Source organism: Meleagris gallopavo, chromosome 5, assembly GCF_905368555.1.
Source record: "Meleagris gallopavo chromosome 5, MGAL_WU_HG_1.1, whole genome shotgun sequence".
In the NCBI taxonomy this organism is placed as follows: domain Eukaryota; kingdom Metazoa; phylum Chordata; class Aves; order Galliformes; family Phasianidae; genus Meleagris; species Meleagris gallopavo.
The window spans coordinates 41,816,385-41,829,073 of record NC_139408.1 but is presented as its reverse complement, the minus strand read 5'-3'; the positions used below and the strand labels follow the sequence as shown (position 1 = coordinate 41,829,073).

At 36.3% G+C, this 12,689-nt stretch overlaps 1 protein-coding gene across 50 annotated transcripts in view; it reads left to right on the top strand.

Moving 5' to 3' along the window:
* LOC146544333 (uncharacterized) overlaps window positions 1-12,689 on the top strand; it is a 111,022-nt gene that overhangs the window by 19,205 nt on the left and 79,128 nt on the right. For 32 of the 50 annotated variants that reach the window (XR_014883707.1, XR_014883705.1, XR_014883708.1 and 29 more), the window contains exons 3-5: window positions 7,097-7,173; window positions 9,831-9,887; window positions 12,066-12,158. The exons of 3 other annotated variants lie outside the window; for them this stretch is intronic. Coding sequence is in view for 7 of the 47 variants with exons in the window: in XM_085225454.1 (XP_085081580.1) it covers window positions 7,097-7,173; window positions 9,831-9,887; window positions 12,066-12,158 (227 nt within the window). In the remaining 40 variants the exon portion in view is untranslated. The remainder of the gene's footprint in view (window positions 1-7,096; window positions 7,174-9,830; window positions 9,888-12,065; window positions 12,159-12,689) is intronic. 15 more of the 50 variants (XR_014883728.1, XR_014883723.1, XR_014883722.1 and 12 more) reach the window with 3 other exon arrangements.

Here is a 12,689-nt window from a genome sequence, read left to right as displayed (position 1 = left end):
TATTTGAAAAGTCTCTTGGACATCTAGGCTCCTTGGGCAGTTTGCAGGGGAGGTAGGCACCAGGACTGAACTTCACAACAGCCAAGACTCCTAAATTAGGGAGGGAGCATGGGAGAAATGATATTAGACACCCATGGTAGTCATCAAGAAAAACAGAAAGAGGCTTCTGTTTGATTCTTCTCCCTTACCCTCCTATTGTTTCAGTCTTTTAAATGTTTATTCAATCTTTTCCTTTAGAATGATGTGGAACAGTGATGTCCTTCTTTATACCAAGCTAATGTGGCTGAAACCTTGAAATGGTAGAATCAAATTCCAAGTTTTTGACAGTCTGTGGACATTCATTATCTAATCTCCAAAGACAATAAAGTGCTTAGGAGAACAGTAGAATTTCTATCTTTCTGCTTTCAGATCAAGTGGATGTATTTCTGAAATCATACTTTAGGTGATATAAAGTATTTGGCTCTCTGTCAATGGGAGCTGACTAAAATTTTTTTTCGGCGTACAATCTAGTGCTAATTCTAGCTAAAATTGTTACCAAGTGCCTGTGGTCTACTGGTAATCTTCACTGGTGTGATCATTAGACTACAAATTCACCTTCGTTGTTTTTTTTTCCCTCTTACTGTACACACTGTGTTGCTACATGCCTTGAATTATTTTCTTACTCATGGAATTCATCATTTCATGGAACTGATAGAACTGTTTTTGAAATTTACTTCTGGGCTTGAAGTTGTTTTCATGTATTGATAACTTGTCTGGCATAATTGTGATAGAAGATTGTTTTTTTCAACCTTTTCTTTCTTTTCGCTTTTGTTTATTGACTACTGTATTTATGTTACAATAATATCTACAAACTAGCAAATAATGAGCATAGTTCCTTGAGCTTGCTGACTGCTAATTCTCAACCTATGAGGCTACCGAATGTTTTTTTGTATTTGTATACAATTAGCATGCTTCTTCTTTCACATGCCATTATAAAACAAACTTGTAACAGTGCTGGCTTCTTGCTTAGCTTTATTGTTCTGGATATGCTAAGAAGACAGAAGGATATATGTAGGGCTTTACAGCCCACAATGGACTGAACATGTGAAATCGGCCTCAGAAATTTTGCTGTGATATATTTTCCAATGATGTTCCTAGTATGCTGAGTAGAAGCGAGTTGCAGCTACACTAGTAGTGAAAGGCATTTGATCACTGTTGAGAAGGGCCACAAGAACTGTAAAGACAACTACATTTGCAACTATCAGCATGTATTAGGTAAAGACTTGAAGTTTGATTATAGGGGAAATGGGCTGGAGTGTGAAGATTCTGGGAATGATACGTAGTGCAAGGTGCTGCACTTGGTCTGGGGCAATCCCAGATATTTATACTGACTGGGAGAAGTAACCCATGAGAGCAGCCATGTGGAAAAGGACTTGGGTGTCCTGGTAGACAAGAAGCTGGACATGAGCCAACAGTGTGTGCCTTGCAGCCCGGAAGGCCAACTATATACTGGGCTGCATTAAAAAAGGGGTGTCCAGAAGGGAGAGAGAGGTGATTGTCCCTCTCTACTCAGCTCTTGTGAGACCCCATCTGGAATACTGTGTCCAAGCCTGGGCCCCCAGCACAAGAAAGATGCAGAAATCTTGGAGCTAGTCAGAGAAGGGCCACTAAGATGATCAGAGGGCTGAGTACCTCTGCTATGAAGAAAGATTGAGGGAACTGGGCTTGTTTAGCTTAGAGAAGAGAAGGTTCCAGGGTGACCTCATTGTGGCCTTCCAATATTGGCAGGGAGCATATAAACAGGAGGAGGGAATGGCTGTTTATGAGGGTGGATAGTGATAAGACAAGGGGGAATGGTTTTAAACTGAGGCTGGGGAGATTTAAGTTAGGTATTAGGAGGAAGTTTTTCATTCAGAGGGTGGTGACGCACTGGAACAGGTTGCCCAAGGGGGGTTGTGGATGCCCCATCCCTGGAGACATTCAAGGTTGAGCTGGATGTGGCTCTGGGCAGCCTGGTCTAGTGGTTGGCGACACTGCACATAGCAAGGGGTTGAAACTAGATGATCTTTGAGATCCTTCTCAACTCAGGCCATTCAATAGTTCTATGATTCTATGGTGACTCAATCACCTCCCTGGGGAACCTTTTCCTGGGCTTGACAACCCTTTCTGTAAAGTTTTTCCTGATAGCCAACCTAAACCTCCCCGACATAACTTGAGGCCATTTCCCCTCATCCTGTCACCTGTCACCAGTGAGAAGAGACCAACTCCACTCTCACTGCAACCACCTTTCAGATATTTGAAGAGATCAATAAGGTCTTCTCTCAACTTCCTTTTCCCCAGACTAAACAGCCCCAGTTCCTTAGTCGCACCTCATAGGGCATATTCTCCGAGCTCTTCACAAGCCTTGTTGCACTTCTCTGGACCTTCTCCAGCACCTCAATGTCCTTTCTGCATTGAGGTCCCAAAACTGAACACAGTACTTGAGGTGAAGCATCACCAGTGCTGAGTACGGGGGCAGGATTACTTCCCTGATCCTGCTCACCACACCATTCCTGATACAAGCCAGGATGCCATTGGCCTTCTTGGCCACCTGGGCACTCTGCTGGCTGACTGTCCATCAGTACACCAAGGACCCTTTCCATCAGGCAGCTTTCCAGCCACTCCTCCGCAAGCCTGTAGGGTTGCCTGGGGTTGTTGTGACCAAAATGCAGGACCTGGAACTTGGCCCTATTGAAGCTCATACAGTTTAGCTTGGCCCATTGAAACTCATACAATTTACCTTGGCCCATTGATCCAATCTATCCAGGTTCCTCTGTAGTACCTTTCCACCCTGCAGTAGATGAACACTCCCTCCCAGCTTGGTGTAATCTGCAAACTTACAGAGGGTATACATAGCATAGCACATCTTACATACCGCTTGTTCAGATATCCATTTTTCTATTATACATTTCTATATAGTCCAGATGAAAGGGAAAAAAAAAAAAAGAAAAAAAAAAAAGTGGACTAAAATCAAGTTCATACTTAAAGCCTCTTTGTTTTCTTTCCTTTCTCCTACCCAGTATGATCTACAGCTAAAATGTAACATACCATTTCTCTAGCAGCAACTGATGTCTTCAAAAACAACTATAACAAAATAACACAACAAAGCAAAACCCACAGAATTTGTGTAATTTTCTCTGTGTATTTATATTTTAAAAATTTCACTTTCATATAAAATCTCAAGCTAGCTGTCCTCCCACTCTGCTGGGGAGTGATGTGTGTCATTTGAAGCGCCTTGGCCCAAGCCCAGAAGAAAAAACAATCTTTGTAAGCTTCTTTGCAAGTCATCCTCTTGGTAAGACAGTCCCCTTTCACCTCCTCACTTAACCTGCACCACTTTTCCCACCACGTATTCTCCTTTTCATGTGTTATTTTCTCAAGATTTTCCCATTTGGTATCCTTAACCTATGCACTCTCTTTCCAGATGTCTAGCAAAGACTGCCTTTCAGAACACGGTTCCAAAAACAAAAACATTCCAGGGGATAATTTATCTCAGAACACTGAAGTCTTTGTCTGAGCTGATAGCAGATGAGTTCAGAAGCATGGGGATGCCTATGCTTCTAAGCCTTCCTGATAATATGAGTCAATACTCTGTGTACACAGGATGAATAGGAAACATGCTTCCTCTGGCACTGGGTAGGACAAAAAAATATCTGCAGCTGAGCTGATATTAGTCATTATAAGCTCAGAGAGAGTTATTATTCTTCTCAAAGAGGCTAGATTTAGGTAAGATATATGGAAAAAATATTTTACAGTTGAGGACAGTGAGGCACTGGAACAGGTTGTCCAGTGATGTGGTTGATGTCTCATCCTGGGAAACTTTCAAGGCAAAGCTAGATAAAGCCTGGGCAATCTGATCTAGCTGTGGATGTCCTGTCCTTGTTATTTGCAGAGGAGTTGGACTAGATGGCCTTCAGAGGTCCCTTCCAAATCTAAGGATTTGATTTTGTGATTCTATGATTCTACAATTATGATGTTATAGTTGTTGATTTGATAGGGCTCTCCTGTATTACTTACAGGTTTTGCATAACATTAAATCCCCCTTTGCATCCCAAGTAGGTACATAATTCAAAATAAAATGTATGGAATATATCCTTTCCTTGTTACTTATAACCATTGTTTCTCTTTATTTTTGAAAATGTGGAGCAGGTTTATATACTGTATGCCAACGGATTAATATGCATTAAAGACAGAAAGTCAAAGAAAAAAAAATTAAAAGATTTGTTTAATTCTTTTCACTAAGGACTAAAAATGAAATTATGGCACCTTGTGATTTCAGTAGTCTAAATTATCCACTGTGCTACTGATTTATAAGTAAAAATGAAATTGTAGTCATGTTAACCCTTAAGAAAGGGTTATTAAGCACTGGAATAGGCTTCCCGGGGAGGTGCCTGAGTCACCATACCTGAATGTGTTTAAAAACCGTTTGGATGTGGTGCTCAGGGACATGATTTAGCTCTGGGTTATTAGAGTTAGGGTAGTATGGCTAGGTTACCTTTGGACTTGATGATCTTTAAGGGCTTTTCCAACCTGAGCAACTCTATGATTCTATGATTTTATGAATAGGGAACACTTGCAGGGTTTAATTTTTCTTTTCCACAAGACTGATTTTTTTGGCTTCTTTTTCTTGAGAAATTTTCACTAGATCTTTTTCTTATTTACAAAATAACAAAAAACAAACAAACAAACAAAAAAACAACAATTGGAGTTTCTTCGGAAGTCCTTGTCATTTGCCATGACCTATCTTCAGAATTCAAGGTATTATTACTTTGCTTTCAATTGGTTTCCTCACTACTCTTCATTGAACTAATTTTTAATTCTTGGTTTAATATTCTCAACTGCATTTCTTGGATGAGAGCTGTGTTTTCATAATAGTTTTCAAAGCCTCCAAGATATTAATTCTGGATTCCTATCATCCCTTAAGATCAACATGAAATCAAATATTCACTCTTATTTCAGTTCTTTTCAGAGACCTGTGGTTAATCAGGGATAAGAAGGATCAATTTCTGAGGGAAAGTGCTAAAATGTCATGTCAGATTAATCTGATGGGTGACAAAATCTTAGTTACTAGATATCCTCCATGATTTCTTTTCTGATGGATTTGTATATGAGAAGTGGATGGGAAGGTGATTCACCAAAGCTACTTGTCAGAGAGCTTTATCGACCTGTAGTAGTTTCTGTCATTAAAATTCCTCATCTTGTTGCTTGGAAGAAGAAACATGGGCATGATTCAGAATAAGCAGGCAGAATAAAAACATTGTTTCTAATTGATTTTGCTAAAACAGTTACTTTTCTTACACAACACTACTATTGCTACAGTTTGGCATTGGTGCTTTCTGTATCTCTTCTTGATGTTACTAATTCGTTTTTAAGCAAGGCTGAACTTGTTTAGTAATTGAACAGGCTATCTCCCCAGCTATCAGCAGCTGTAGACATTCTTCTGGGAAAAAAGTAAACAGAATTACATTCAGATTGGTTTTCAACCTGCCTGGCAATTCATTATTTCACAGAACATCCTTAGCTTTAGACACATGAGGTCATGTGTCCTCAACCAGCTTGGTGTATGAATGCTTGGAAGCTGGTGTCACCATGCTGATTCAGCCAGCCAGAGAGGGAGTGGCTGTAGTTGTACAACCCTGCAATCCAACTCCCACAGCTGTTGAGATTGGATCAGCTTGAAGGACAGGATTAGGAAAGTGGAGGCTGTGAATGTGCAACAAGCATCCTGTGAAAATTGACTGGATTATTTTTATTTTCTGATGCTGCAAACCTAAAAGTGCTCTGGAATGTTATACTGCTATAAAAATACATTCTTTCTACTACATGTACTGTTAAGCACAGTATCCTCTAAGTCTCACAATATTTTATCTAGCTAATATGCCTACTGAACTTTAATTTTAAGTTGACTGCTTGGATTAAAAAAATAAAAATGATGTGGTTTTTTTTTGTTGTTGTTGTTGTTTGTTTGTTTTTTTTTTACTTTAGCTGTTGTAATGAATATATTTTCACACTAAGGATGATTGATTTTAAATCTTGTCTGCTCTGTTAACCTGTGAGAACACACAGCATTAATTCCAAACCTACAGAATCAATCTTTGGTACTTGATTTTACAATGGGAAAATAAAAATATTTGTCTTGGAAGAGAATATTATTGATGAGTTAACAAATATTTCATATCCTGAGCCAAAATTCTGTCTGGAAGCATAAGAGAAATAATATCTGTGAATTTAAAAGATTTTGTGGCATATTTTTGGCAAGAACAGAGGTGATAATAGAAGTGAGAGAGCCATAGCCAGATTGCTTCTGAGAGGGGAGGAGTGGTTTGATTCCTATTTTGTTTCTGCTTTTGTAAATCTGCTGACATCCCTGAAATACCATGGGTTTGTTTTGAATGTGGGGGCTACAATTAAGATTAAAATCTTGTTCATTATCACAGCACAGTCATAGAGGCATTCCCTGGGACAGAACAGATGCATGGGATGTTTCATTCAAATGGAACTTCTGTGTCATGGGAGGTAGATAACAACTGTCTGGACAGAAAACATTTGCATAACAACTAATACTATTTCCTACTCCTGAAAGTGGCTTGATACAAAGATAGGCAGATGTAGCTGTCACCCATTGTTCTTCCACTGACCAAAGAAAAAGAGATACTTTGAGTGTCTTATATGATATGTGTCTCCCCTGGTTACCAATCCCAGTTAAGAATTTGGGACCCAAATTAGCACTGGTTTTTAATCAGTTCTGTTGGACTATCATTACCTTGCTCTTCTTTTTCCTTAATCATAGAATCATAGAATGGTTTGGGTTGGAAGGGACCTTTAAGTTCCAATCTCCCTGCTGTAGTCAGGGATACTTCCCTCTAGATCAGGTTGCTCAAAGCCCTGTAATACTTATTCATTCCTCAGCAAGTCAAGTAATTCTCACTTGTAAGTCTCATAATTTATTAGCTTTAGAACTCATCAGGAAAATAGCAATTTTTTTTTTTTTTCAAAAGGCAATTATGAATTTTCACTGAAAGTAGCAATTTCTCTGAGAATGTCTGCATTATTATTATTATTTTTAAATGTTTTACAGGAAAGAATCTAGGTGGAAACAATATAGAATCTGAAAACCTGTGCAGGCATGTGCAGGATGAAAAGGAAAAGATGGAGGTAATACAGATCACAAACTGATTCAACATGTTTCCTGTTGCTAAAAGGAGACGTCAACTTGAGCATATGAGCAAAGCTACAATTTGGAAAGTACAAGGGTAAAGTGTAAAGATTAGGATTTCAGATATGAGTACTTTTTTCTTGAGTGATTGCTAGTAGCTAATTAGAAGAGATCTAATAAAATGATTTATGAGATGATCAATAAAACTTGAATGAAACAGCTTGATGAATGAAGACTTTCAAGTTAAATTCCAGCTTGAAAATAGTGATAAAGCTAGTTCTTCAGATACAATCCCATGATTAATTAATTATTTAATTATACATACATACATACATACATACATACATACAATGTTACATCAGGTTACTTCCAAGTTTCAAAGAAACATTTAGATATGTGCTATAAATATGAACCATCAAATTTCATGCTTCAGGGCATTACTTGATCACAATAAAGCCATTTTGCCATATTTCCTGAAAAGCACTGCACAACTATGACTTTGAACTTAGTCTTTCCACAATAAATGCCTCAATCAGTGAAATAATGTATTAGAAATTGTTTGTCAACACGTATTCTTTATTCAATATAAGTGAAGTAGGAAAACTTATTTACAGAGAACTTACATCAGGAAATAAATGTCTGGTTGATGTCAGTCTTAGACAGGAACAGATGAGGCTATCGAAGTTATGGCATATTCTCAGAAATCATAAAATCTATGAAACTAAAGTAAGGGAGAAGTTTGATAGTGTTATTTAAGTTGAAGCTAGTGTTGATACTTAGTTCTTTTCAAAGGCAGATAAGAATACTTGCAAAAAAGTAGAGCATTTCCAACCCCAAAGCCAACAAAGAAATTATTAGGAACAAAAATAACTCCAAAAGCAAAATGTTTCTTCCTTGGAATTCCTAATTCAGATTGGAGTGATGGCCTGCAGGATATAGACTGAGGAATAACATGTGAGAAAATCACAAATGGCTGAATTACTACTCTGCAGAATACCACATTTGTCAGTAGAAGAATATCATCCATGTTTAGAATTATAGCATCTCTTTTACAGTGATGATAAAATGATTTTGGTTATGAGGCCAACTTAATATTTCATTTCATATTAATTCCTTTTTGTATAAAATTAGCACTATACTAGCAGGTCTGCAAAAGATCCTATAATACTGAATTATTAAGACTTTATAACCATTCGATTCATATTAGCATATATTAGGAATGACCGTGACCTATCTCTTTACCAGAGTTGTCAGAATGAGTTCAATAAATTTTTTTAAAGTATATGAGAATTGCCTTAGAGGAGCTATCAATCCTGTCTCTCTTCTGCTATGGATAATGGTGGAAGTTGGAAACTTAATTTCCTCCCTCCCACTGAACCTAGTTCCAATATTTCATCGTGGTCAAGTATTTTCTTCTGACCCTTTTCCATGCTCTGGAGTGCAGTTATTGACAAGCATTGATTTGTACCTGTAGAAGTTGATTTTGTCAGTAAATGCATGATCCTTTTCATGAAAGCTTTGAAAATATACTTCACTAATTTTCCATGACAGCAAGTTCCACAGATTAATTATATATCATACACATCAATGTGCCTGTGGTTGAGGCTTTTTTATAGTTTTATTACTTTAAATTTGCTCAAAATATCTTTGTGAAGCAAATATATTTTGTACTATAGCACCAATTAAGGAAAAAAATGAAGTATAAGAGATGATAAGAAACTACAAACAAATGTAGCATCAACCTCAATTCCTTTTCTAGTTCTTTAATATATTCTGCTTCTTGAAGATACCAAAACTGGGGGGAGTTTTCCCTTAAGGCTCGACAAAGATGGCTGAAAGATCCTGTTATAAAACAGAGTACAAGAAAGGTTTTAACATGAAGAGAGATAGCTCTAGCATAAAAAATATTGGATTCAGAAAGAGATATTTCAGTCACATGGAAAATCTTGTAATTTAGATGACTTTGTCCAGTTACTGTTAGTTGTATCTCATTTTAAAAGTCTTGTCCAGAGCAACTCTACTGGCCTTGCGGCAATCTGGAACTGCAGCTAAGTTAGTTTGGAAAGTGAATACTTCCAGCTGGTTAATTTTCATCTTTTTGTAGGATTTAACCATCAGATACTCCTGCTGTTCATTGACAAATTTTCAAATTTTATTCTAGACCAAGCCTATTCTTTGCTGATGACCTAGTAAGCTGAAATTTCTTCTTCAAAGATGTAGCTATAGTTAATTGTATAAGCTTAGACTTTACATTTTACTGTGTTCTGATGGAATAGCTTGATTGGTGTCCTCTTTCAATGCTCATGAAATTCTTCCTCCGTCTTTGAACTTGAAAAATGAGCCACTCTCATCTGATGCATATAAATATGGCTAATCTCTCTGCTACCTCAGAAAATACCATGCTGTGCCCCGGCAGATGCAGGTGAGTGGGAATCATTTGCCACTGCTGATGTTAAAAGGGCACAAATCAGAAAAGCAAGATATGTTTTGTTGAGTGTACTTGTGTGAATAGGAGGATTCGGGAGCATCTTACTATTTTCCTGGTTGCTAGCAAAGCTCCTTTCCCTTATTCAAAATAGGGTAATTACAGAGATCTGTGGTCCGATGTTTTCCTCTCAGTGAAAAACTAAATTTTTCTCTTTCTGGCCTTATATAGTTTCAAATCAAGTACCAGCAAAGGAATATGCTATTCTCCACTGACTGTAAAAATCAGGTGATTCAGACCCTAAATTTATTTGTTTTATCTTGATAACTGTTCATTGGAAACTCCGTTCATTATTTTAGATTATCATAATATTTTTGAGTTTTTTCTTCTCTCAAATCTAATAGAGATTCTTTTCTTTCAGTTTATTTTAGTGTTTAAAAGACTGATTTATCTTCTGCTCCAGCTGAGATTTTCACTCTAGATGCTGTAGGAAATTCACTCCTATGGCTAATATTTACTAAGTACTAAAAGAGGTTCATAGATTTTTTTTTTTTTTAAGTTAACAGCTACTTGCAAGTCATGAAAATATGATAAATGATGATCCAAGAAACTTCTATATAACCAGATTTTTTTTTTCAAAATAGTTACTTGCTAAAATGTAAATTATCTTATTTCTTTATTTTCAATGTGTATCTTCAACTTTCAACCAGTAGCCTTTTTGCTTTTCTCCAGTAAGTTACTTTTATCTTTTATTTTCCTTATATCTTTTCTTAAGTTTAAGAAATTATTATTAAATAATATTTCCTAATATCTTAAGTTCCTTATATGCAGGTGATACAGTTCTTTTGAAAGACAAAACAGATGGACCTCTCTACTCTTATTCTTGCTAGAGATGTTACTTGAATCATTTTTTACTCTGTTTTCCTCAAACTCGTGTATATATAGGTTTTTTTTGTTTGTTTGTTTTGTAGCTTGTTATGAATCTTCTAATTCCTTAAAGGTTTGGATACGCGGGAATAACTTTTAGCCTTCCTTGCCTGTGCTTACATTTTCCTGAATTTACTTACTTTTTTTTTTTTTTCGTTTTGTTTTTTTTTTTACTGATCATGCTGATTTAAGAATCTTGGCCACATCTTACTTGTCTAGATAGATGGGTGCTAGCAGAATAATTATATTATAAGGAATTCTGTCACATACAGTTCTTGATCAAGTTGGGATGCTACAAGATGGGAAACTACGAGTGCTTATTATGAATACTGCTGTAATACAAATAATAGTACTCAGCAAGTTCTACCTGGCTCCCAGATCTGCACTCTTGGAGAAAGGGAGAAAAATTTTAACAAGTTTACCTGTTAACTTTATGTTTGATGAGATTTTTTAAAATAGGTGAGAAATCATAATTTCTCAGCATTTCCTCTAAACAACCATTTTACCTTTGTCTCCAGTGTTATCTAGTATTCAGTATCACAGTTACAGTTATGATATAGTTCTTTGTGTCTTTTTTTTAGTACAACAGAAAAGAATTGGGCTTTGCAGTTCTGCTCATTGCTATTAAACGATTGATAAGCACAAACTATTTTACAGAAATTTCCCTGGAGCTAAAAGTATTTCAGGAGGAATGTAAAAGTGTTTATGATTCAGGTGTCTGTCTGTATCCTTCAAAGACATTAGAAGAAACAAACTGACTGACTAGTAGGTATAGTTTAGTCATAAAATCCTACATTGTAGTGATCATAACTCTAGACTATTATTCCACTGTCTATTTTCATTAGTGCTATCACACAAGATTTAGAAACAAGCTCTCTATAGAGATCTTCCAAAATAAATAGTGTTCTTTTCAATGAAGACTCAAAGTTGAAGTGCTTCCAATACCATGATGATTCTTCAAAAATAGATATTAAAAATATAAAAATATATAAAATAATCTAGAAAGATTGTCACCTCAGGTAAAATTAAACATCATATTTTAATTTCTTCCACTTGCACCTCACTAGTAAAAGTTTTATCTAGGTGAAACTGCCATTTTCATGGCCTTACGGAATTGCCGTGAAATTTTTTTACTCTTTCTAGCATAGTACAGTTTCCCAAAGTAATATTTTATACAAAAATATTTACCATGTTTTATTCTGTACAGTTAGCGTTCCTTTTGCTACCATCATTTGGATTGTATACAGAGATGTTCAGGCTCAAAAAAAAAAAGGGGGTTATTTTTCCTTTAGATGCCAAATTCAAAACAGATGAAACACTATCTTACAAACTTAAGTCATGAGATTGTTTCATCTGCAGAATGAATTATACAGAAGTTTTGGGTATGTGATTCTGGATAATACATGTCCAACTCATTCATTTTCTGACTTTGTTGTAATCTTTTTGTTTCATGTTTATATATATATATATTAAATATACATATATATATAAGACTTGTTACTTACATACATTAAATATATATTTTATATGCGGTCCAAGACAATTCCTCTTCACTCAGTGTGGCACAGAAAAATCAAAAGACTGGACACTCCTATTCAAGATCCTGAAGTCGCTGAACTCTCCCTGAAGCAGGTATGAATTAAGCTTTGCTACGATCTTGATGGACATGCTCAAAATTGTTAAAAGTTCATAGAATCATAGACTATTATGAGTTGGAAGGGACACACAAAGATCATCAAATCTAACTCCTGACTTTACACAGGGCCATTCACAATCCAAACCATATATCTGAGAATGCTGTCCAAGTGCTTCTTGAATTCCAGGAAACTTGGTGCCATGACCACTTCCCTGAGAACCTTAACAGGTGCCCAAACACTAGAAGAACTTTTTCCTCATATTCAACCTGAAATTGTTTAAACTTGTGTGGGGAAAAAGGATCTGCACCACAACTAATAATTTTCTTGAAGGAGGAAAAAAAACGGCTTTAGTTTTGTCCTGACAGATGAACCCTCCTGTTTGTATGAGAACAAAAAATCATTTAGTACTTGGCTCTCAAAATATGAAATAGAATATAAAATCATAAGAGGTTTCAGTCCAATTGGTACATGAGTTAGCAATGTCGCCTTGCAGAGAAGTCAACTTAATGGCATCATGGTCTGCAGG